We start from the raw sequence: 27,287 nt of genomic DNA, 5'->3' as shown, positions 1-27,287 counted from the left end.
AAACATTTCACTTTTTTTTTTTTTTTTTAAATAAAGTGGTAGCATAAGCGTTTTATAAGTTAATAATAATAATGTTTATTTTATATAGAAACTCAACTCCTAGATGTCTTGGATTGGTCAGATACTATGGGTCAAAAATTCCTATTTTAATTTTTGTTGTGTATCTTCAGCTCAACATCTGTTTAAGATTATTGTTCAAGCAAACCTTTTGGCAGGTGTGCCTGAAATAACATTAAATACATTTAGTAATTCATCCAGTGTTCATTCTCATCCATCCTAAAAAATCAAAAAACAAAAAAAACAAACACACACAACACTTCAAAAAGTATAAAATGTCCCCATGAAAACAAACATTTATTTACAAGATGCCAACCACAACAGTAGCAGCAATTTCAGAGGAGAGATGCTAACTAAATAAACTTAGTGTGCTGTGCAATTAGAGAGAAAAAAAAAAACTGAAATTAATCTAAATGCCATCGTGATTTTAGAGTATAAAAGATAAAAACCCATCTCAGAGGCCTAAGATCAGTGTTAGTTTCATAAAAACTGCAGGTGAAGTCAAGCTCAAAGACAGAAACACTTGTTTAAAACTCTTAAAAGGAAAATTGAATAAGGAAAAAAAAAAAAAAAAATTGTAAAAAGCAAAACTAAAATATTTACAATTCTTCAAGTCAAAACGATTTACATTCACGGTCTCCATAAAAGTTTTTTTTGTCTTCATTGATGCCCATCAGTCCATCGTGTGATGGTAGAGTTCAGAACTCCAGCCTTGATGTTGGATTTAGAAGCGTTTGAGAGCTCCCGCTGTAGTCAACACACAAATATGAAGTCAGTTTACCATTAGACAGACCACACCCCTTCATGTTTATGCATCTTTCACCCATCTTAAAGGGACAGTTCACCCTAAAATGAACAATACATGTTGACAATCAAACAGTGGCTTTGGAAGTTAAAGGGGGGGTGAAATGCCATTTCATGCATACTGAGTTTTTTACACTGTTAAAGAGTTGGATTCCCATGCTAAACATGGACAAAGTTTCAAAAATTAAGTTGTACGTTTGAAGGAGTATTTTTGTTACAAAAATACCTCTTCCGGTTTGTCACAAGTTTCGGAAAGTTTTTTTCGAGTATGGCTCTGTGTGACGTTAGATGGAGCGGAATTTCCTTATATGGGTCCTGAAGCACGTCTGCCGGAAGAGAGCGCGCTCCCGTATAGCAGAGCACTGAGAGCAGAGACATTCACTGATCAGAGCGTCGCGAAAAGTCACAAAAGGAGTGTGTTTTTGGTTGCCAGGGCAAGACAACCCTGCACTGAATACCAAAAGAGAAACAGCATTAAGGGACCAGTGGATGGAGTTTATTTTTACAGAGCATCAACGGAGTTGTGCAAGTGTTTGTGTTTGTTCCCTGCATTTCGAAGATGCTTGTTTTACAAACAAGGCCCAGTTTGACGCCAGATTTGCGTATCGTTTATTTCTCAAGGATAATGCAATCCCAACGAAAAAGGGTCACGATCGTGTGTTGGAACCGCATGCGGTGAGTAAAACTGCTTCAAATATCTCTGTGTTGTTAACTTAGCTATCAGCGCGTAAGCACATCAAGTAAACAACATGTGTTGTCATCAAACTGCACTTTCCACATGTACAGCTTAAAAAAAAAAAAAAAAAAAAAAAAAAGACGACATAAAGTGGAACTTAGTCATTTTCCAAAACTGCTAAGCTAATATAGACAGTTTCAGTACATACCACAAAGAGACGTCGTTGCGGATGCTGCTCTTGTTAAATTTCAGCCTCTGGATCTGATTCTGGATCATAAATATACGCTGAATCTGACTGTTAGCCATGGTTTGTTTTGGATGTTTTTTTCCTCACGGTAATGTCGCAGCTTCCAAACGCTCTCAACGCAAAAGCCTACTCGCGCTCGTGATTCTTTAGCTCCGCCCACACGTCACGCCTCCAGGCGCTCGTTTTTCCGGGAAAAATCGGTACAGACTATCTTTCTCTTATGAATATAATAAAACTAAAGACTTTTTGGAGTTATGAAGGATGCAGTACTACTCTATATGTACTCAAAATTAACAGGATATTGAGTGAAAACGAGCATTTCACCCCCCCTTTAATGGCTACCAGCAGGTGTTACGTTTGGAATAACTCAAGGGAGAGTTTTCATTTTAGCATGAAATAAAGCTCCTATGCAAGGCTAATCTTTTCTAGAAAGCTTACAGGGGGGCTCGAAAGTTTGAGCACCCCTTGCAGAATCTGTGAAAATGTGAATAATAATAAAAAAAAAAAAAAACTCAAACACAACTAAGTACGTAAAATTTACCTTGATCTTCAAATTCCAAAAGTTTTCACCTCCCAGCTCTCAATGCATCTTGTTTCCTTCTGGAGCATTGGTGAATGTTTGAACCTTTTTTAATAGTTGTGTTTGAGTTATTTTTTGAAAATTGTTAATATTTCCACAGATTCTGCAAGGGGTGCCCAAACTTTCGAGCCCCACTGTAAATGGTCGAAGGAATATCAGTGAGAGTTTGTTTACAGCAGATAAATAATTCAAATCTGTGGACAGCACATTGTATTTTAGTTGTGTTTTGAGCTCCAAATGCTAATTTCACTGTTAGAAGCTGAAATCGCGCGCGCACAAAAACACAGACCCTCCTCCGTTAGTCGAGTTAGACGAGAAGAGTGTGTGTTAGTGTGAGGGACAGTGAACGCTTTTCGATTTACAGACCTGGACGCTGCAGTGGATTCAGAGTCCTTCTATAACAGAAGGCAGAATTATCACTTGATTACATCTGCTGCCTGGGAGTCTAGACTGCTAACTGCAGGATAATGAACGTACCGCAAACTCCGAGTAGGAGGAGGCCACAGAAGTAATGGAGTAATTTCTCTGAGGGCTGCTGGCCATGGTGCGCAGAGCTCCACTCAGATGGGGAATATTCTCCTTGTTCCTCTCCAAACCGCGAGGGGTTCGGCCATGGGCAGGCGTCCGTGCATTCAACTAGTGGCCAAGCCGTTTACAGTTTCAATGATAAGAATACAAATTAATATATAATAACAGGTTCAAACAGCATAACTCACCTTGCTGGAGGAAAGGGGCGGTCTAAAAGAAGGGGAGGAGCATATGGAACGGAGAGTTGTGTTTGGGGTGGAGCTATACAAGCTAGAGGAGGAGGTCAGCTAAAAAGAAATAAATACATTTAATTATATACAGTTTTGTTTAATATACTGTAGGTTTGTGTAATAACTTTTTTTGGGGGTACATTTATTCGCAGTTTAACAGAAAAGACTAAACTGAGAGAAACTTGCACTGACTGATCTTAAAATATGTCAGGGCCGTTGTTTTGTCTCAAGATGCACACGAGTAATGTTATTTTCCAAGGCATGCTTATAAAAGATACCTAATTCTGGCTTAACCTAAACCCTGTCTGTGAAACCAGACATTAGTGTAGTGTACATCTGCTATGATTATAAAATTATACTACAATATATTACATTATTTTATATTGATGCTATTGACACTGTCATCAGGGCATTGGTAAAGTCGTACTGGTCGAGGGTACCTTGCGTGTTTTCCCAGGTGTGGGGGTCCCGGCAGCGTGTCTTCTCTTGGTTGGAGTTCTGATGATGGTGCCGTACAGCAGATCTTCCTCCGTCTGCTTCATTTTCTTCATTTGCTGCACAGCACAAACCTCAAGTCAGAAACTAATTCTCAAATTAAAATTTACGTCCGAAGTAGTAATTTCAAGAAAAGAAGGTGTTCATACCCGTTCCTGTTTTTCTCTCTCTTTCTCCATATGGTGTCGGTTCCACTGGTCTTCTACATACTGCAGGAATGGCTGCCCGTTCACACGAAACTCTTTACAATGAATCGCTTCCCATTGGTCAATCTGAGCCTTCAGACTCTTCTCCAGCTGCCCAATCAGAGAACATGAGCTTACAAGCCATTCCAGTCAAACAAACTTCAGAGTTTACTTAAAGAGCGGCTCCAACCTTCGGCAAACTCTTCTGCAGGTCGACTCTCTGTTTCTCCTCCTTCAGCAGGTTTCCTCCTCTGTTGTTGAAGCGAGATGGGTCTGTGGCTTTTTTCTGGAGAAAGAGGACCAACCATGATTAAAGTGAATTTCACAAACATCTTTGCAGTAAAAAAAAAAAAAAAAAGTGTTTACACACAGGTTTTGAAACAATGGCTCCATTTCTCAGAACATGCAAAACATCACGCATCCATTCTCAGCTATTTTAACATTTCTAAAAATGATATTTTAGATAGAGTTTAAAGCAAGTAATGTGCTTGTAGTTTTGCTGACTTGGACTAAAGTTTAGGTGTATGAGTGTGCCTCAAGTCCCACTTTTAGTGTCTCTTATGATGGATTCATCACCTCCAGTTCCTGATAGAGAGTCCAATTGCTGCTCCAGGTGAAAACGGCGTCATACAGCTCTCTGTGCTCGGCATAATCCTGCTTCATTCGTTCCAACTCCAGCTCGTGTTCACGCAACACCTCCTCATCCAGATCATCTAACAGCACAAAACAACTACATCAAATCCCAGCAAAGACATTTTAAACACTATTAATCATTGCTTAATTCCAAGTTGCATTAAACTAGTACAAATTTGATCAATATGCTAGAATAAGATTAGATCTCATTGTCTACGTGCATAAACTGCATTGTATTTCTGTTTTTTTGAAGTATGCATCCATGTTTTTTGGGCTGATATTATCCACAAACCATAAATATAATGCAATATGGAAAATTGCTTAATTCATCCAAGAGGTAGAGGAGTCAGTTTCTTGGAGAAATGCAGCATTACATCACGGTCTCACCAATGGATCCTCTGCAGTGAATGGGTGCCGTCAGAATGAGAGTCCAAACAGCTGATAAAAACATCAAACAATCCACAAGACTCCAGTCCATCAATTACTGTCTTGTGAAGTTAAAATCTCTTTGTAACAAACAAATCCATTAAGACATTTTAACTTCAAACCGTTGGTTCTGGTAAAAATACAAGTCCTTTATAATCTCCAGTGCTTTCTCCAGTGAAAAAGTCATCTCGTCTAAAGCAGAATCATGCTTAGTATTCATGTGAACGTGTTCAAAATACCTCCAAAAATATATATACATTTCAGAGTATTTGACGTCAGATGACAACAAGGGATGGACTTTTTCCACTGGAGGAAGCGTATTATGCATTATGGACTCATATTTTGGCCATAAGCGCCAGTTTCAAGTTAAAATGCCTTGATGAATTTGTTTCCTACAAACACGCAGCTTTTCACTTCACAAGATGTGAACTGATGGACTGGAGTGCTGTGGATTACGGTGAAGTTTTACCAGCTGTTTGGACTCTCATTCTGACGGCACCCATTCAACTGTAGAGGATCCATTGAGAAGCAAGCGATGTAATGCTAAATTTCTCCAAAACTATCTCCATCTTGGATGGTCGTAGGGTGAGTTCATTTTTTGGTTAAATGTTCCTTAAATAATACCTTCAAAACTACATTCTAAAGTCAAGTGTTCTCTACTCTGAAGTATGCAAATTGGGATTTACTCAAGAAACTAGCTGTTAGCATACCACTGTGGTAGGGAGTGAAGGCTTGTCTCTGCTCTGGGCTGTAGTAACATTTCTCCCAAAACTTGGCAATCTCCGATCGGATTGTGTGAATAACATGCTCAATGTTTTTATTTTTGAGCTCCTCCAGTCGCTGAAGCTCTGCCTGCAGCTGTGAGAGAGTGTGAGGGATGGTTTAGAACTCCAGCAGAAACAACGTGACCTAGATTAGTGACGGGTGAGTGTACTTACTGCGTTCAGTCTGCTCTTTGTGCTAGTGTGGGTGTTCTGCATGAGACTCTCTCCCTCTCGTTCTTCCTCAGGAACCTGCAACATCTCCCACAGCTCCGCAATACGACCACGGATGGACACACACAATGCTTCACTTTCAGCTTTACGGCTCTCCAGCTGAAATATAACACACACATCATTACTCCGTGACATCTCACCTGCTGAAAAACAAAACACTAACATCAAAAATGATCGTTGATGTAATGATACCATGATGCAAAGCTGATTTTTCAGCATCATGTCACATGATCCTTCAGAAATCAATCTAACATTAAGAAAAAATTCTTCGTATAAAATTTTATAAATTATTTTTTGGAAATCATGATGCATAATTTCAGGATTGAACGGAGTTCCAAAAAACTGCATTTATTTTATAATTTTTTTAGAACAATATAAATGGCTTTGCTGCTTTTAATTAAATGCATCCTTGCTTAATAAATGTAAGTAAATAAATCATACTGTGAGAGGGTTCATCATTTTTAATTTGATGGTTTAAGTTGGACCAAGATTCTCCAGCTTTGTTTCTCATTTTAGTTGACAGCACTTTGGTTACAACCAACAGCTAAAAAGAAGTGTGTGAAGTGTGTGTGTACCTGGTGCAGTAACACTTTGAGTGAGCTGAGGTTTTCCACAGAAAGGCAGAAAGCGTCTTCATCTTCACACACGGCGTCTTTCTCAAATGAGGTGTCCGGATGCTGTTCCAAATCCTCCATCAACACTGTGATCTGACGCTTCATTTCCACAAACTCGGCATGACGACGCTCCTGTGAACACACACAAGCATGCTTCCTGTGACCAATCTGGATATATGCAGAGAAGCAAACTAGCACTCTATTCATCCTTCAGAAATCATTCTAATATACTGATATACTGCTCAATTATTGGTGCTGTTATTTTAATAAGTGGTTTTTACTGTAAACTGACATTTCCCCCCCCCCATAATTCTTTAAATGAATTGAAAGCTTAATAAACAGCATTTATTTGAAACTTTTTGGAACATCATAAAGGTCTTTACTGGCACTTGCTGAATAAAAGTATTCCTTTCTCTTTTTGACTTTGAATCATGGTGTATCAGTTAGAACAAAAATATTAGGCAGCACATCTGTTTTCAACATCGAGAGAAAAAAAAAAAAAAACATCAGCATATTACACTGATTTCTGAAAGAGAATGTGACACTGAAGACTGGAGGAATGATGCTGAACATTTAGTATTGCATCACAGAAATTAATTACTTAAATATATATATATATATATATATAAAACTAATTTTAAATTATTACATTTCAGTGTTTTACTGTGTTGTCGTATTTTTGATCAAATAAATGCAGCCTTGCTGAGCATGAGACTTTTCAAAAACATTAATAAATCTTAACTGTTCCAGAATTTTGACAGCTGGTATATATCCTGATTTCTTAAATCAATAGAGTGGCAGAAAAACAGCTATTTTCATGTTGCTTTAACTGTGATTTTGTCCAAATAAATGCAGTCTTGGTAAGCATAAGAGATCTCTTTTACAAACATTAAAATAAACAATTATTCCAGACTTTGACTGGTAATGTATATATGAACTGAATTTAATTTGAATTGATTATTGAATAATCGGAAATTTAAAAACCACATACATTTCCAATATATTCAAATTGGCATGCCAATACTATTTCACATACTAAAAAACCTAAAGACAGAAAGCCAGATAGCTGTGCAAGTGTGTTAGAGTGTGTTTGACCTTCTCCTGGTTACAGGCGTTGATGTGTTGTCTGTAGTTCTGCAGCTGCTGTTGTGACGGCACTCGTTCGGGATGGATGGGGAAGAGGTCATCACACAGGATGTCACACAGATCTTGATCCTGCTGAATCAGAGATTTCAGCTCGCTTTGACGAGCACTTTTCTCTTTTAGCATCATCTTGACCTGTGTACGGAGATCCTTCTCCAACTGCAGCATCGTCAGACCGTCTTCCTCCTGCCAAGCACACAATATCTCCAAACTGATTGGCCGGCTTTACATAACATTCAGAAGTTGAGAGGGAAAAGGCTGTTACTATCCTGTTATCATCTAGTGACTAACCTGACAGTCCTCCACCTGAAGTTCATTACACAGGCTGCTCAGCTCTTTTCTGCATGTTTCGATGCTGCTCAGCAAGCGCTTCTTCAAGCCCTCCTCCTCGGCGATCATCATGTCCAGCAGGTTCTGTAATCGCAAAGATTTCCACATTGAACCGGTGTCTCTATTCTCCAGTCAATGAGCAAAGCAGATGACCTGAACTGACCTTGATGTGCATGTGTACGGCATCGGTGCGCTGCAGCCTCTGGTCCTCCGGGATCCCGATCTCCTCCCAGATGTCCTTCAGCTCGTTCAGAGCCTGGTTCAGACATGATACAGACTCTGCAGCGTGGATCTCACTGAAATGACACACATTCAGATTTAATGAATACATGCTCAAGTTTTGTTATCTTCGATGTCATTTAAAGACTCAGATATCAGACAGTGTTGTATATTAAACAGTATAGTAAAATGAGCTAGCCTTTTTTAGTATTTGTCTTATGTATTAATAATCAAATCAACAGCATTATAGACAATTATACTTCTTAATGAATCAATACAACATAAGTCATAACTAAATGATCAATAAATGTGCAGCATTACTGATTGCTGTCTGGATTGTTGAATAATAATACCACTAATAGCATAATTATTGATTAGCATTAATATTTCTGGAAAACGGCTTGTTAAAGATGAGGGTTTATAAATCGCAGTATTTTCATAACTTACATGCTAATGCTAAATCCATCCTAAAAAATAAACAAATCACGAAAATATCGACCATTTTTAACATAAAAACTATTTTTACTAAAACATTAGAATCGAAAAACTGAAGCTAACACACTAGCACAATGCATACACTAATCTATACATAAACAAATCCTTAGACTTCTAAACTTTCTCTTACCTCTTCCTCATCCTGTCCTTCCGCCGCGTTTCTCCGGTGAGATTTACACAATCTTTAAATTCTACTTTTGAACTTTATTTTACGATCGCTACTAGACGCTAGCTTTGAAACCTTTGGTTTAAAATTCAAACGCCGCATTAAAACGCCTCTGGTCTCTGATTGGCCGAGACCAAGCTCGGCATCTTCATCCTGCTCGCTGATAGGCTGACAGACATAAAAGGTACTATTCAAGCGCACTGATTGGCTGACAACTCAAGCCAGCTGATTGACCAGTTTAACTGGCTGGGCTGATCAATGGAATGTGTCGTCACGTTTAGTTCGGAACCATTATTCAGCAGAAAAGAATGTAATCACATCGTGATTGATTGATTATTTTTTTTAAATGTAAATGTATCAAGGCAAATAGACCCTTTTAAACTTTTCAGTAGCATGTGATGAGTTTATTTTGGTTTAATAATTTGAGATTAAAAAAAAATATATATTTATATTTTAATTTAAATAAAAAAATAATAGATAAAAATGTATTATAAATAAAATAAAGAAGAAATAAACAAAAACAGCATCAGGGAAACGGACTGACTGAAATATCGCAATCAGATCAGAGGTTTATTTATTTTTCTGTTGGTGAGTTTAATAATTGGTGATAGGCTACTGTTTGACAATCAACAATATTTTTATTATTATTTTTCTTTACTAGATGATTAATCAGCGTTAATGATGAATTCTGATCTACGATTCTGTCATCAACTATTAACATCTGTCATTAAGAAATCAGATCTACCGTTAATCATGTAGAATCAATATAATAATGAATGCAATGAAATTAATCAACAACCATGAGAGACTGAAGTATTGAAGCTCCAAACGATTCTTTCATTCTGAAAGATTTATGCATTCATTTATGGAGCTGAAGATAGAGATTCATTAATACATTAATAGAGATGAAGACTGATTCATATGCTCATTTAGCCGAGGATTCATTTATACATTTATTCATGGAGTTGAGGATCATTTCACTCATGGAGGCTGGGATCCATTTGTTCACAGCTGAGGATGTGTTTGTGTGTTCTTAGCCACTGCGGGTCATAAGCTCCTCCAGGGCTTTCTCTTTATGGTTCTCATGCACCAGTAAAACTTCTTTAATAGTGCTCTGCTGGAAACCCATCTCACAGAACTGAGCCAGCAGAAACAGAAACTCTGAAGCCTGAGAGAAACACAAGAACATAAATACAGTTACAATATATCAGGTAAGTGTATTTCATGAGCTATATGTTGATTGGATGTGTGTTAAATTCTAAATGAATGGTTTGTTTTGTGCAGATACGTGTGTTTTGTGAGGGACATTTAGTGCTAAATGCTGATTTGAGGGACATTTTGGGCACTGGTTGAGTGTTTGAAGCATCAAATGCTGATTTGGGGGAGTTTTGTGTACTGAATACCGATTGGTTAAGTGTCTGGCTTGCTAAACGCTGATTTAAGGAATGTTTTGTCCATTAAATGGTGCTGATTTGAGAGGGGTGGATGCTGATCGGTTGAGTGTTTGATGTGCTAAAAACTGATTTGAGGGGGGTTTAATGCACTGGATACCAATTGGTTTAGTGCTTGGAGCCATAATGATCATTTAGTGTGTTTTTTTGTGTGAAATTAATGCTGATTGGTTGAGTGTTTGGAGCATTAAATGCTGATTGAGGAATGTTTCATGATTGGTAGGGCGTCCCACCTTGGTCTCACAGTTCTGAAACATCTCCAAAGCTTCTTCCACCTGAGTCTTCTCATAACCCAGGTGACACAGACGGTCACATGACATCAGGTAACTCAAAATCTGGAGAAGATCCAGAAAGAATGAGAGAGAGAATGTGTATAGTTATATGTGTGTTTGCATGTAGTGTGTGTGTAACCTGATCTGGACTCTTGGGTCCTGTCCTCTGCAGTGCTAGTATGGCAGTGTGCAGGGTGTATCCATGTTGTGTAACAGTTTCAAGAAGATCCCTTTCTTCCTGACTCAAAGCACACAGAAGATCTGCTGAAGCATCCTGTAGTCCTGTGGACGTCCGCGGACGTACACCCTAAACACAGGGTTAGCTTATCAATAATCCTAAATAAGACCTGTAAATAAGATCTATGGATCTACAGTGTGTGTGTGTTACATTTGAAGAGTGTTTCTGAGTCCTGGGGGAGGGCAGTGGTCCTGCGGACGAGGGTCTCTGCTGTAGAAGGGTGTGTGAGTTCCGTCGCCCGCTGGTTCTTGTTACTTTGGGCTTCCTGCGGGGGGCTCTGGAGCCGCGAGGGCTGCCCTGGAGTGTCTGGCTGAGGGCAGGGGGGACAGGCTTACATATGTCTTTTACAGAGGAGGCGGAGCTTGGTCGGGGCTTGTGGAGAGTGCTGGAAGGGACGGGGCGAGGGGTGGAGCCTCGCTGGGTGTGATGTATTGAAATCTGCAGGGACTGTGGAACAGAACTCTTCCGTCTTTCTTTGCCACAAACAGCATCGTCCTCAGATGAGCCCTCGTAGTCTATATCGGCGATGAGGAGCTGAACTGCCCGTAGTGGGCGGAGCCTACGCGAGTCAGCAGCACTGAGGCTTAAACTGCGGGGGCGTGGGCCCAGTTCCCATAGTTCTGCACTTCTGAGGTGCACCCTGCGGCTCTACTGTGGGTTGCTGAACATCAGCCAGTACGGTGGGCAAGTGGGACACACACTCTGAAGCGTTTTTTTGGCTTTCCTGTTCTTCCCATGCAGCCATGATATTTTTCTCTAGAGTGAACGAATACTGCAGAACAGGTCAACATGTGAACACTGGTATATAAAAATACATATACATGAAAATTTCAAAGGTATATGATGAATATGAGCAAACTCATAATAATATATATTAGATGAGTTTATGGTTCTATTCTGACCTTTGTATCCCACAGAGTTTGAACACAGTCTGGGATCTTAAGTTCAGGAGCTGTGACCGGCTCTTTCTGACCCAACAGAGCAACATTAAATGGAACCTCATCCAGGCTGCACATTCTGCAGACATGCACAGACAATTTAAGTAAGTTAATACTATTTCTGTAAATTAGCTCTGTAGTTAATATCTGTACACACAATAATATCTGTGTAAATGTATTTCTGTTGTTTATATCTCTGTAGATGGCACATTCCATCCACATCGGTGTCACATGACGTTATTTTAGTATTATTTATATATTATTATAGTTTTTATTTTGAGTTTTCGTAAATTTTTATTAATCTTGTTTTGTGCCTTTGTCATTTTTTTTTGGTTTTGTTCAAACTTCGTTCTCTGCTTAAATTCATATTCATTTGGATGAAGTTTTCACTTGATATTTATAATTTTATTTCAGCATTATTTCAATTAACAAACGTGTAGCCTATTAATAGTTTTGCTTACAATAATAACCCTGGCATAAACATCCTAAGTGTTCTTCTTTTAGTTTTTTTTACACATGTTTGATGAACTATTATGGAATCAGAATTTACCAAGCTTTAAACCTATTAAACGAATGCATCTCAGAGGCCTTGATTTTATGAAATGTGCAATTTAAATCACAATATTATGAATCACTTCATTGAAGAAAATAAATAAATAAAAATAATAATAATAAATATATATATATATATATATATATCAAATTACATACGTAATACATAACTACATGATATTTATACATTAATTACATATGTAATTTGACCACATTTCCAATTACATTTAAACATTTTGCTGTGCATAAGCATATTGCATGCATTTAAGTATAACTAAATCTATTTTTCTATAGATAAGTATAGATGACAGGTCATTAAGGTTTCTTACCTGTAGTTTTTGGTGGTGTATCTGCGCTTATCTGAATTATATGCGTACAGTTCCTTGGATGCACAGTGACAGTGTATAGTAATCAGCTTCACGTGTGCATAATAAGAAGGATAATGTCCCCATGTGAATCAACACAGGCTTACACACACACACACACACACAAACAAGCACTATCAGGCTTATACAGTGACTCACACAATAATCCTTTCATATCCTGTTGAAACGAACACACACATAATAATGTTCCTTTCCATTTCTCACATGAGTGTAAGGTGCTTTATATAATAAAAGGTTTTAAACTCCTAGAGATACCATGAACCGTGATGCTGCCCGTGCAATACTATGTAATCAGATGCATGAACCTTCTCAGTGCGTTATTGCTATTAGTTTGAAGGTGTAGTGTCTGTTTACTCGCTGTGAACCTGAAAAAGGCTGAGACATCAGGAAATGGCACAGCAGGCGCTATCAGACATAACACAGTGTTAGACCATATTGCATAAGTAGTGATGATTTGTGTGGTTTATGGCGCCCCATAGAGGCCCAAAACTACAACACCAGGATTATTTGTTGTCTCCAGTGCCTTAAAACACCCAAACAAGTCTCGTTTTAAAAACATATTCATAATTTTATTATGAGCAGTTAACTCATTAATGTAGAGCTAAACACCTTGGGATATGCAGTTGTAGGTAAAAGCAGTTTTGTGAAATCATCACTGGCAATAAACATTTAGTAAATAACAGTAAATACATGATTTCAGTTGAAATGATGTGAAAGAAACTGATCAATTGATGGTGGATGAGTAAAAACACACGATCTTCAGATTACAGACATCTGCTGTCACTTTCACTCTCTCTCTCAAGTTCTTTCTGCGACACAGAATCGTGCCTGTAATGCTAAAATGGATTTAAACCTCACTCAAATTATTATATACAAATACAATTCAATACAACATATTGCTATGGTGTGACCCGCAAACATTAAGTGTGACACGCACCGCAATTTTTCCACTCACAAACACAATATTCCGGTTTCTTTCTAATAGAATTGATAGAACTGTAGCTGCTGCTTCGGAAATGGAAGATGTGAGCAAACCAGTGGTCCCGCCCTAGTTTGTGATTGACAGATAATCTCTGACCTCACACGAACCCTTTCTCAGCACTAACAATCAGTAAATCCCTTTTTGCAATCCCTTTCTTTTACCTGAATGTGTAAATGAAGTAACAATACAAATGGAAGGATGACAATATCTGCATCCCAGTTTGCATACTATCCATACTATAAAGTATGCAAATCATAGTATGTCAAAAAATATTATATCTAAAGGTGGATGGTATGTTACCATCCACAAGCTGCCGGGATGCAGCTTGTGTGTGCCTCACACTTCACTCTGAAGTCCATCTCTATATTGCCATTGCCTGAAACACACACTCATGCCTCAAAATAACACTACAACAAGGACAAAACGCTGAAGAATGTACCGTCCCTGGTCCAAACTAATGCTTCACATACACAGTCAAATATCTGGGAGTCTGATCCCAAAGCTTGCATTCTCATCAGTTATGTGCCAAACAGGAACAGGAAGATAAAGAATAATCGCATGCTTAGAATATCAAGTGCATTAAATGTGTCTAAAATACTGTCACAAATGTTTTTTAATAATTGCACATACATCAGGTCAGGGTAATATTTATCCCGATATGTCTCAAAAGCAGTTCAGAGCCTTTACTGCAAGTGTAAACGCTATAATCAGAATCTGGAGTGACTCTAGTTTGATTAGACTGAGTTTGGTGCCAATTCCTCTGATTGGAAATGCGCCTGTGTACTTTGAAGAACCAAAGTACTGCTGAAGAACCAAACTGCATTTGTTTTAGGTACATAAGGACACTTTCTATAAGAGGGAGAGTAATAAAATCTTCTCTTCGACGATGCAAAATGTAAAAATATGTTTTGTTCTTTGTGGTTCAGAGTGTTTAGTCTTTGGTAAACTTTACAGTGCTCTTGTGGTGGTAGAAAAATATCCAATCTGTACTCTCGAGCTAATCTGTACGATATATCAGGATCTGATAAACCTTTGAGTGAAATGACTGATGAAAGATGATGTTTTGCCTCTTTCCATAAATCTCTCTCTATATATATATATATTTATACACACACACAGACACTTATAAAGTAAGACATGTTAGACTAAAATTAATTCTTTCAGTGACTTAATCACTTAACAACCCTTAATTTGATGCCCATTACACAAACTCTAATATGTGATGATTATATGTGACCCTGGACCACCAAACCAGTCATAAGGTTCAATTTCTCAAAATTGAGATTTATACGTCATCTGAAAGTCACCTTTAAATTACTAATCAAAAATTAAGTTTTGCTAGATTAACGGTAGGAAATGTACAAAATACCTTCATGGAACATGATCTTTACTTAATATCCTAATGATTTTTGGCATAAAAGAAAAAATCTAAAATTTTGACCCATACAATGCTTTTTTGGCAATTCGTCCCCTTGGAATTATAAGGTTCTATCTGCATTCCGAGTAGTTTTGAGATATTGAGCTTCAAAGTTGTTGTGTTCCATTCAACTGTGTAGATAGAACCTTATTGTTTTTTAAATAAAAAGTCCCATGATGTACACAACATTAAAAAATCTTTCACCTAATGTAAATACGTTGACACAGAATAAGAATATGTGAATAACTCAATTTTGACAAAAATGTCAGATAGAACCTTATAATTCCAAGGGGACGAATTGCTAAAAATGTACCCCAGCGACTTGAGACTGGTTTTGTGCTCCAGGGTCACATATAAAAGTTATCAAATTGTTTCATGAGTTACTGGAATCATAAATCATGATGCAGCTGATGTTGGATCAGTGGTATCCTGCTTGATATACACGAGTCCATAAAGCAGAAAAAAGCGGAACTAAACACACCAGCAGAAAACCTACAACACGCTCACACATACACATACGTCATGCAGTTTCAATTGTTTATAAAAGCAGCTCTATAAATGTGCCATTATTTGTGGAGTTAAATATGACTTCACTTTGTCACTTTTCATCCTGTAAACAGTTAGTTCGGACTCACTGCATGGTACATTCACGAACAAAGTCAAACGTCTGTACAGCGCATATGTCTAGACGTCCCAGCTTCATTGGTGTGATCGGCTGCGATCAGATAAGCACACCCTGTGGCTGCTGCAGGATCTGGATCACTCTGCTGAGAGATTCGGTGGAGGCGAAGGCCAGATACTGACAGCACAACCAGTCCTCCAGACTCACACTGCAGCCAGTGTCCAAAGAACGCTCTGCGAACTTGATCATCATAAGCGTTCGCTTCAGGTCCAGCCAGTTCTGCAGGACAGTGTGGCGTTGGACTGTCCCGGAGGGGGGGTTCAGTGAATTGAACAGATCCTCTCGGGGGCCCCACAGCAGACACTGCAAACACGCTCGGGCGTCCGCCATCTGGATGCGCTCGGAAGGGTTGGGATTGAGAAGCAACGTGGCAAGCTGTTGAAGGCCGTTGGAGTACAGGGACCGCAGGGGCAGCTGGGGCAAGTCAGAGCTGCAGTATTCCCTCTCCTTCAGCTCTGGAGTTTCCTCGAATGGGTTCGGTCGATGCAGCATCTCATAGATCAGTATGCCAGTCTGGAATTCATCGCACTTGCGGTATTGAGTGGCAGTGAGGAGCTCAGGTGCCAGACGGGACTGGTCTCGGAGCGAAGCGGGTTCCCGCACCACGTTCTTGAGTTTGGCCTGAGAGAAGTTGCTGATGATGAGCCGGGCCGGGCAAGCGGAAGCCGTCGCGGAGGAAGGTCCAGATGCAGCGTTGTTGTTCGGTTCCGTGAGCTCCAGGTTCCAAGGGTTCCCGGGCTTGCAGTGCACCAGGAGGAGGTTCTCAAGCCGCAGGTCACAGTGCGTGACGTGGTAGGGTTTCATGTGCTCTAGTCCCGCACACAGCTGCAGCAGCAGCAGACACACCTGCCGTTCATACAGCTCAGGGTTTCGCAAATGCCTCTCCACACCCTCCCGTACGAAATCCGCCACCGTCTGGAACGGCACCTCTCGAGTGATCACCACAACACGGCTACAGAGCTTCCAGCCCAGACCAGCCGCATCTCTCTCATCCTCCTTTCCTTTTCCCTCTTCTCTTCCTTCCGTACCGCCTTGCTTGTCTTCTCCATCCTCCTCTTGCTCCCAGGGCAGCAGGCGGGCCGGAACATCTGCCAGGAAGTGCCCACAGTCCTGCTGGATGTTGAAGTGAACAGCGATACTCTGCCGAACTGCTAGGCTGTGAAAAAACTGCTGCTGATTCTCCTTCACCATACCCCGACAGATCTGAGATCAGACAGAAAGAGAATGTTATTCTCTGCAAATACATGCAAGTCTGAGCTGACTACCTAGGCAACATTTTGAAGTACCAAAGGAACGCTGCCAACAAAAAGGCCGGGTAGTGCTTGCTCTTCATAGTGAGAAGGTTACTTTAAGGTTGATAAGGGGTTTAATCCTAATTGATATGAGCAACGATAAAAGGAACTATTGAAAAGCCTTGAAGACAGCATAATAAATAGAGCTTGGAAAGATAGCTAACTCCGTATGGGCAAGAAAGCACCGAATGTAGCCTTTGTGGATAATTTCATAATGCATGAGACAATCTCTGTCTGTGATTAAGTAACAAGCCATTCGCTAAGCAACATGCTGCCAACAGATTTTATTGGAATCAACTGTTAGTGCAATCACTCTTGCTGCTCTTGCAAGAAGCAATGATTGCGAGTTCAAAAACATTATGGAGACAGTTAAATGTGTGTAAAATATGAGTAAGACTGAACTTTCACCTTAACGGCGTAGTTTATCAGAGGCTCTTTAGCGAAAGATGCAGAGTAGTACACAGCATCTCCTGCCTCGCAGCAGGGTTTTCCTGCAGTCAGACGGAAATGAGACCAGCTGTCTGTACCAAAGCGTAGATGATCTTTTTGTCCGGCCATAAATCGATCTTCACATTTGGCTGCCAACTTGCAAAGGGTATCCGTGTGCAGGCCTCGGATCCTTCCGACCACTTCCTCCCAGCTCTCCATGCCTCTGTATGGCACTTGTTTCTGGGATTTAGCGGGTCTCCCAGCCCCTTGTGCATGGGCTGTCAGACTCTCTGTACTTCGGTAGCCTCGGCGGTCGCATGCCAGCATGGAGCTGCTATTAGTTAGGCAAGACAGGCTCTGCCCACCCACGGGACGCTCCAGGGAGTCTCCAGATTCGTCAGGATGTCGTGCCTCTGAGCTGACCGAGGAGCTCTGACTGGCAGTATCCCACGTGGATTCGAGATCGTAGAGTGGATTGGCAACACTCAGACTAGTCCCGCCTGGTTTGACCTCTCCTTTGGGTCGAGGGGCAGAGAGTTCTCTACCTAAAACTGATGGCTCTGTTTGGGCACGTGGGACTGACTTTTTAGGCAGGGGTGGAGGGGTGGATTTAGTCGTGGGTTCGATGGCCTCAGGATCAGAGGTTAAAGTGTCATCAGATGCTTTAGGATGTCTGGGATGTTTTACAGGGATCATGTTGGCCCTGGACTGACCTGTAGAGTGAGAGATGAGGAATTTCAGAGAGGATTAGGGCTCTGGAACAGTTCAGGGGAACACATTAAATATTGACCAGAACATAACTTATGCATTATTAGAATTCCATTACATATTGTTTCAGTGCAGGATGAACAGTGTTAAAGCAATTCACACATGGTCCATCCGCAGGGACGTGGGATACAAGTTAGGAATTATTTAATAGTGTGAAACCTCATCTAACAATCCTCACTAATCTGCTTTAATCTCCCAATAATCTCAGACTGGGGCTTCTTCTGAGGCCCTTTCCCCAGGACAGGGATTTTTGTAGGTCACGTCTATAAAACGATCAAAGAGTCAGCGGGACAGAATTAGAGCCAGTACTTTAACCCCTTGGAGACCCATGCTGTTAGTCAGTTCAGAGGTTCATCAGCCGTAGTCATCACCGTTACAACACTATATGGTTAGATATCGGAGGTCAACTCTGCATCATTCATTATAAAGAGGGAAGGGTGTAACCATCAGAACCTCACTCTCTCGGGACAGCTGAAAATGTATTTTATCTCATATCCTGTGATGCCATACAGCTCAATATAGAAGGACCAAGTCTGATAATCTGTCAGTCTCTCAGAACTGTGGCCAACAAACTGAACCCCTGATTTCCACACAGAGACTACTGCCCGCTTGGGAACATTTTAATGCAATTTGTCGTCTATTTCAATAAACCTCACATGGTGGAAAAACATTACATAGTTTAGCTAACAAACACTGTTTGAAATCTTATTTGACGTTATTCGAAGGGTATTTTCCAATATTATTAGTTTAAAATCAATATTAGAAAGCAGATTATTTTTGGATGTATCTTTTCCAGTTTTAACAGTATATTATATCTTTATATCAGGTTGCAAAAATTAATATTTTATATACATTGTAACGTTTTAATGTCTGAAGCATTTTATCTTTTAGGAGCTTTATTGAGATCTTTTAGGAGCTTTATTGTGTTCACTTAAAAATTATAACTGAAAACATATCAGTCATCATCCATAACATAAATATGATTTACGTCAACCTGACAATTTGTCATGACATCCAAAAGCGGGATCACATTATACATTTGAGATTCAAACTAATTCAAAATCATAAATTAACAAATGTTCTAGAATTTTTAACCATTTTAAAACATTTATATATAAACACATTAGTGGTCACTAGTCACTAGTCATCTAAGATTTTCGGACCCCACTGTATAATAAATATAATGTGTGCTGCTGCAATTTACATTTCCTGCTAGTAAAACTACTTAAACTACACTGCCCCTCAATTCATGCAAATAAAACCCAACAAAAAAGAAAAAGAAGAGCAAAAAAATAGACCAAATAAAGCACAAACTGACCCATCAAACGTGTGTGTTTGACTTACCCAGGTTGGTGTATGTGGCCCTGCAGCTGCTGGATGTAGGAGATTGAGAGTTGGTGCAAGTGATTCCCTCTTCCTCTCGCTCTGCGTGCTTGCTGCTGTTTGAGGCGGGCGATGCTGGGGGCGGACAGGAGGCAGGCGGCTCGCGCAGGGGCGACAGCTCCAGTTTTGCAGGAAGAGAGGTAGCTGTGGAGATCTCAGTATCCTGAACTGGAAGCTGACTGCATCAAAGAGACAAACAAGGGTTGAGAATTATTCCCACCCAACGTTTTCTAACCTAAATTGCAAGGATTTAGAAACTGAGGATGCAGATTATTTTACAAAGCTAAATTTAAGAGTTTAAGAGTTCTCTCTTTTTAAAAGGGAAAGTTCACTGAAAAAGGAAAATGCTATTTTGCTCCAAATCCGTACGACTTAACTTTTTATTTTCTTTTTTTATGTGGAACACAACAGAAGATGTTTTCCAATAGTGCTGGCCACTCTTTAACATGCAACTACAATGAAAGAAAACGCTAAAATAATGGATGCAAAAGCACAATAAAGTATACAAAGAAATCCTTATAACTCACATGGTAGATTACAATATTATGAGAAGCCATATAATAACTCTATGTAATAAACAAACCAAAATAATAGCCTAGTTGCTATTCTGAACTGGAGATCTTTTAAACAAAATAGTTGATCTAGTACACAAACTCTTTGAATCAAAAATTAGTTTGCAGCAGTTCTCGAGTTAAAATTATCAGTAAATATCAGTCAAAAAATCTTGAGAGTTGGCTGTAAATTTAGCTTTGTAAAATAAACCATACCCTCAATTTTTTAATTCTTGCTTTTTAGGTTAGAAATCTGTGAATAATAATTTTCTGACCAAGAGCTATATAACTGACCACTTCGATAATACTTTCATGGTGCCTTTTTTGAAGCCTGAAAGCTTATATCACACTTCAAAATCTCCACTTTTGTGAGAAAGCATGATGTCATGAGTTTGGAAGGACATCAGGGTGAGTAAATAATGAGATGAATAATGATTAATAATGAATAATTGTGTGATAATGCTTTTTTTTCACGTTTAAAATTTAATCAACATGTTGTGGTGCAACAATACTCGACTAATCAAACAGAAAATACTGTTCTTTGATTAGATTCCAGTCCATCCCTATATCCCGGCGTCAACACTACTCTCCTAAACAACCCATCCAGGAACGCTAAATGGGAGGAATCTTCTGCAGGCAGAGCATGTCTGGACATATAAAAACATTCTGTTCCATTAAGTTATGACACGCTCAAAAATCTATAACACAGAAGGTATTCTTAAATAAAGAGAAAATTCCTAATGCCTCCAATGAAAAACCAGTGCAATATTTATTTTGTAAACACAAGGGAAGATATCACCACAAAAAGATGTTTTTTAAATGATAGAGTATCTGGATATCTCAGTTTTTGAACTCCAGTATCTCTTTCTCTTATCTTGAAAGATAACACTGTGCGAACACACACACACACACACACACACACACACACACACACAAGCTGGAACGAATATCTAGCTGAGAGCTTCGGTTTCAGTGTTGGTCTGTTTAAAGGAATTTGAGGAAGTAATGCTTACCCACCATACTGGCTCACACAGTCACCCATTCGATAAAGTCAAAGACAGTAAATGTTCCAATCAGAAATAGGAATTCCTTGCTTTCAAAGACTTAGACAAATCTCTCTTGGGTTCTGTCTTTTTCCTACTCCTCCTCTCTCTGTTGTAACATTTGGTATGAATGTTTCTTCCTCCACTTGATTAACCCTTAACAGACATCTACCTGTGGTTGTTCAACAGCTACTGTGACATATCAGGATCAAAGGTCCAAAATCACACACATATGACTAACTACATAGGAAGTGGTTTACTGTAGTTAGGAAAGCACCTAGCTAAATGAGATAACTAATACTGATTCTACTTTTTATACTAATGCTACTACTACTACTATTGCTACTTAAACTAATCATTAAATCATTACCTGTACGCAGCATATATTAACATTTTTCAAACATTACTTGTTAATCAAACAGTTTTACCATCAAGCTATTCCAATAAATAAATAAATCTATAAAAATAACAACAAAAAAACGCAAGTTGAACTTTTTTATTTATTTTGTGTTTGATATTTTAAAGCTTAATCCGAATATCTTACCATTATAAAAACATTTCCATTTTATAATTACTATAAAAAGTATAGGTTGTATAGAACCCAAACAAACTATAACATTATGCTGTTCTGTAATTTAAATTCACTTATGACTGAATAAAATGCTATTAGCTACAACAGGATAATGTGAAGCTTTTTGATCAGGCATTACAAAAAGCTCCCTTAGGGGTACAAATTTATCACTAGGGTTTTCTCAAAAATTTCTTCTGGGATTAATATAAAGGCCATGCATAAAAAATACACACTGAGACAGAGAGAGTGTGGATTGACAGAGAAACAGCTTACTTCATGACTCTGCTGATGAGGAGACTGGCTCTGCTCTTGGGTGGAGTGGACAGGCTGGAAGCTCCAACTTCTTTGTGTTCTTCAACCCGAAGCTCGGCCTCCTCTCCACCTGTGACACTCTCTGATTTGTAGGTGAATATGATCGTGGGTTTCTGGTGAGGGTCATCCGTCTTGGACTCTGAAAACCAGTGCTGTCTCTGTACAGGCGGAGGAGGCAGTACAGTGATGACAGTCCCATCTAATCCAGCAGCTTCCCTTTTTCCTTCTCTCGTTCCATTTTCTCTTTCTGTTCATCCTCATCCTTCCGCCGGCGGAAGAAACTCTTGAAGGATATCCAGCGCTTTGGCTTGTTACCATCAGTTGAACGCCTTCCCTCCACACCAGGACTGCTCTCTCCGTCAGTAGATTTGGCCCCAGCTTGTTTGGTCCAGTTGCTGAAATGCCTCTGGAGCAGGTTGCTTGTGTGGTAAGGAGAGGAGCTAGACCGGGCTGGGGGAAATGGGGCACTAGGTTCAGATTTGGGGCTTGTGGGCGGTACAGCAGCAGAGGCACTCTGAGATTTGGGAAGGACTTTAGGTGGTGTGTCTTTTTGAGGTTCTGCAGAACAGTGGAGTGATTTAGGTCTGTTAAGAGCATCTCTGGAAGCATCTGGTGGCAGTGAGTAAAGCTCCTCAACACTGCATGTCTTATTCTGGCCAGTGGGGGAGTCTGGAGGAGAAGGCGGCGGCTGAATGGAGGCCACAATTTGAGACAGAACTGCACTTGCTTTCTCCCTCTGACCTGAACGTCCATTCGATGTGACCTGGCAATCTTTGAAGCCCTCTTCTGGTTGCTCACTGCTGGGGTTACAAATACGATCCAGACTGCTATGTGCCAGAACAGCAGGGCCAGGGCTCATGCTGCCTGCAGGAAGGATGGAGAGAATTGTCGTAGTCCTGGATTTGCCATTGTTTACAACCTGTCCGGATACTGTGGTGGTCCTCAGTTCCCCAGGAGCAGTTACATCTGTTGCGTGCTTCATCTGAGGTGATGTCTGCTCAGACGGCGAGGGCTGGGAACTTCCAGAAGATCCAATCTCCTCATATGTGTTGCTGGCCACTCGCTCTCCGGCCCCAGGCTTGGAATGTGGCACCTCACCATTGAGCCCAAGGAAACTCTTGTAAACAGCTAGGTTATCGTATGCACAGGGATTAATCACTATGGGAACTTTCACTGGCTTTTTGGAGCTGCGTGCATACGCAGGCTCATCACGGATGATGATGGGAAACGGGGGCATGCCGGCATTGTTGTAGCTGTTATATTTCATCTCAGACAAGTTGGGAGATTTACTTGGGACTGAGCCAAAGCATGCAGATGGAGATGTGGGAGCTGATTTGTGATTGATTAGTCTTGGGGCGGCACTGCCATTTGTTAAATCAACTTTTGGGATCTTCTGTCGAGGGCTGGTGCAAGACGTCCACACTTCTTGGTAACGGATGCTGCCAGGTTTTGTGCGGAAACCACTGGGCCTTCCAGAGGCAGGACTCGTAGGAGACTGAGGCATCATCAGAGACAATGAAATGGATGGAGATGCCACATGTGCAACAGGAGATCTGAGAGACTGAGGCGTAGTGGGTGAGACAGGACAGGGATCAGCAGAAGGGCAAAGCACAACATTAGGCCCACTTGACTTTGGAGTGCTTTCACTCAAGTGAGTGTGCTCATCTTTAGTGGCCATTGAGGCAGACACATCCACCACTGTATAAGGCTTACAGATAGGAGCCTTCTCGAGATTCACTATGCGATAAGGCTTGGCCTGCTCCTCGGTTGGGCTGAAGCTGATTGTGATTGGCTGGCCTGGAAGAGCTTGTGGGAGAGCACCACCCCCGTCTCTTACTGTCATCCTGTTCTTCCAGACGGATGGCTAGAACAGCTTTGTGCGTTTCATTGGGTTTTGGTGAACTCAGCCCTTTGGCTGAAGGTTCTTTGCTAGGTGGGAAAGGAAGATTATTTCTCTGGTCACCAGTGCCCCTACTGCTGCCAGAGCAGGATTCTTCAGGCAGAGAAATCAAGGACTCGGGCGAGGTGGTGGACTCAGAAGTGGACAGAGAGCCACAACCCTGGTGGTCCGAGGTGTATGACATAAGAGCAGGAGCTCCATTTGAGTCAACAGATGGGTATCCATTCAGAATCTCATCGTAACTGTCATCGTAATCCACTGCACAGAACCGTTGCAGTGAACGGTTGCGTATAGGCACTGTATTCCACTTCTTGCTCACAGCGAAGGGAACTGGGGACAGGGTGGCTGCACGGAAATTGGCAAACCGAGGTTGACCCCGCATCCGTATCCCCATTGCTAGCAACTCCTCGTCGCTTTCATCCCAACTGTCATGCTCTCCATCATCATCCTCATCATCACTCTCATCCTCCTCATCGTCGCCATCACTGGAGAATTCCGGATAGCAGAAACGTCCTCCCTCAGAGCTGATGACCTCTGCACTGTCACTGAGGGAAACCCGTTTCATTGCTCCACTACCACTACTCCCAGCATGGAGACAGCTTGATGCTGGAAGGCCCCTCTCTAACGAGCGCTGGTATGAACTGCAGATCCGGCCAAAGAAGTCATCTCTACTTGAGCTTGGAGAAGGTCCCAGGCCAGCAATCTCTTTTAGCACATCCGTCAGTCCGTTGTTGTTGTTGCTTCTAGTTGCCTGTGGGGAAATTGCACCATATGCCTCTGTTTGCCCAACCAAATCCTCTCCTTGGTTGTTTGTCCCTGTGGTTCTCGAGCTATTCAGGCTGTTGTGGTTCCACACAGTGAATGGTGAGCTTTTAGTGACCTGTACTCCATCAGTAGGCCTTGGCACATTTCCCTCTGAATCCAACCCTGCTGGGGAGCATGGCAGCATCATAGTAGGCTTTACTGCAATAGTAGGCTTCTTTGCAACAGGTGGGCGGACCTGCCCTGCACGGGATGAGGAAATGCTCCTCTGACTGTTTGTGAGTTTGGCACTGATGTTTGTCTTGCTCTCACTGGCAGCATTGGCTTGCTCTGGAGGCCGGTGCAGGCTCTTGGGCTTAAAGCAGTTTTTGCACTCCCCTGGTTTCCACACATGTTCAGTGAAGGTGTTGCATGCAGACATGACTGCAGGGCAGTGCTGCAGCGTCAGTGAACAGGGAATCCCTCCATCACACAAAAACTAAAGGCTGAATGTTGCTCCCACACACAGTTTACAAACTGTGCCTTCAGTACCTGCAAAAAAGAATTACAGAGTTATCCAGTGTTCTTTTGAAACTAAATGTAATCACTGTTTTCATCTCACATAAACAATCACTATACGCTGCTGAATGAGTCACTCATTACTCTTTGCCAGCAGGGGTCATGAATGTCTAGTTTCTCTCTTTTACACATGAACACAGGCTGCCTGACTCTCACAGATCTATTTTTGGATCACAACGCAGCACTGAGCAGTTGCAGGTAAACATCATGCCTTGTGACATACTGACACCACATACACAGACAGAGTCAAACATGTACTCCTATACTTATACTGGGGGCCCCACAGATTTATACAGGTGATAAATTAAACTTACTACATCCAAACCTTTAATTGTAATCCAGAACAAATCCTTCCCTACCATTTATAGACATTTTTGCATGTTTAGACTTGAAGACATAACCTGTTCTATTTGTGAACATTTTTTTACAAGTGAGGGCCTTCCTAACAAGTCAGTTTAAAGAGGTTTTACTCTTTTTATGAGGCCATTCTCACACACCTGGTCCTCACAAGTAGCGAAACAATTACATCTGTTGTATCGTCTCCTATGTCCAACATTTGAAACACTTCTAAAATTTCCCAAACTCCCATTCACAAATATCCTGCCTTATCATAATCAGCTTGAAAAAAAAAAAAAAAAACTTACAGAGAGTTAACTTTTAGGGACTAGAGGGAAGGTACTGGGGCTCTGTTTTCTTATACAGCAGAATGACCTAATCACTCATACACTCACTTATATCTGATACAGGAACATGAACAAAAAATATGAGTGCTCACAAGATTTTACACACTCTTAATTTGGGACCTGTTGCTCAACAATTGTTCAATGCAAAACTGTCAAATAAGGGTCATCATGTCGGTATGTAGCGCACCACACATCTAAAAACCGCAGAGGAACACAACACACACACAATATATAACAGATGGTCTACTGTTCCACCTGCTCAAGATCCTGATATAAATCATGGACAGGACCACTAGCTGCACAATACTGAAAAGGACTTTCACAATTATGACTTTATAATTCACTTAAAAATTTAAGAGTTTAATTAAAAATCGTCCCAGTCAATCACTTCACAGGTGTCTGTACCAGCCTTCTAGATTAAAAACAGAAAATCAGCATCGATAAATCATACTAAAACTAAGCTGAATATAGATTTACTGTCTAGAAATGTGGATCTGGACTAACTGTAACTAAAATGCTAAAATGAGATTAAAGGGATAGTTCACCCAAAAATGTAAATTGTCATTAATAACTCACCCTCATTTTGTTACAAACCCGTAAGACCTCTGTTTATCTTCGGAACACAGTTTAAAATATTTTAGATTTAGTCCGAGAGCTCTCAGTCCCTCCATTGAAGCTGTGTGTACGGTCTACTGTCCATGTCCAGAAAGGTAAGAAAAACATCATCAAAGTAGTCCATGTGACATCAGAGGGTCAGTTTGAATTTTTTGAAGCATTGAAAATACATTTTAGTCCACAAATGGCAAAAACTACGACTTTATTCTGCATTGTGTTCTCTTCTTCTGTGTTCATCTTCAGTTCTCTCTTCACAGCAGTTCAGTCAGTGTACTGTTTGAGTAAATGAATTACTCCGGGATTTTGCATTGTTTGAACTCAGAGGGAGTCTCAGCCAAGTTAAAAAAGTTAACATCTTAAGTCATTTGTGGATTAATGCGTATTGGAGAAGCGAACCATTTAAACCGATTCCGATTTGGTGAACTGGTTCAAAAAGATCCGGTTACATCAAATGATTCGTTCGCGAACCGGATATCACAAACTGCTTTGTTTTGAACTCTCTCACAACAGACATGGAAGAGAAGACAATGCTAAATAAAGTAATAGTTTTTGCTATTTTTGGACCAAAATGTAGTTTCGATGCTTCAAAATATTCTAACTGACCCTCTGATGTCACATGGACTACTTTGATGATGTTTTTCTTACCTTTCTGGACATGGACAGTATACCGTTCACAGTT

General features: G+C 40.4%; 2 protein-coding genes and 1 pseudogene across 4 annotated transcripts in view; all 3 read right to left on the bottom strand.

Moving 5' to 3' along the window:
- The window catches only part of LOC113066682 (uncharacterized), a 672,150-nt gene that overhangs the window by 89,787 nt on the left and 555,076 nt on the right, over positions 1-27,287 (bottom strand). The window lies entirely within an intron of this gene.
- On the bottom strand, positions 322-8,942 carry LOC113066694 (protein regulator of cytokinesis 1-like). Of its 3 annotated transcripts, none has more exons than XM_026238663.1 (15): positions 8,788-8,942; positions 8,107-8,239; positions 7,905-8,027; positions 7,566-7,799; positions 6,432-6,602; positions 5,800-5,955; positions 5,572-5,719; positions 4,379-4,515; positions 3,993-4,088; positions 3,767-3,913; positions 3,563-3,676; positions 3,081-3,179; positions 2,842-3,000; positions 2,731-2,759; positions 322-804 (listed from the first exon to the last, which is right to left on the bottom strand). In XM_026238663.1, exons 1-15 carry the CDS (start codon positions 8,796-8,798, stop codon positions 756-758), a joined length of 1,806 nt encoding a protein of 601 aa, XP_026094448.1. In that variant the 5' UTR covers positions 8,799-8,942; the 3' UTR covers positions 322-755. The 3 variants fall into 3 exon arrangements, with proteins under 3 accessions (XP_026094448.1, XP_026094449.1, XP_026094446.1); XM_026238664.1 differs by having other exon boundaries at positions 2,731-2,756; XM_026238661.1 differs by lacking the exon at positions 2,731-2,759.
- The window catches only part of LOC113066684 (inactive tyrosine-protein kinase PEAK1-like), a 40,484-nt pseudogene continuing 22,964 nt past the window's right edge, over positions 9,768-27,287 (bottom strand).

This window comes from Carassius auratus, chromosome 50 (assembly GCF_003368295.1).
Source record: "Carassius auratus strain Wakin chromosome 50, ASM336829v1, whole genome shotgun sequence".
NCBI classification, from domain to species: Eukaryota; Metazoa; Chordata; class Actinopteri; order Cypriniformes; family Cyprinidae; genus Carassius; species Carassius auratus.
This window is presented reverse-complemented; position numbering and strand designations above follow the sequence as displayed.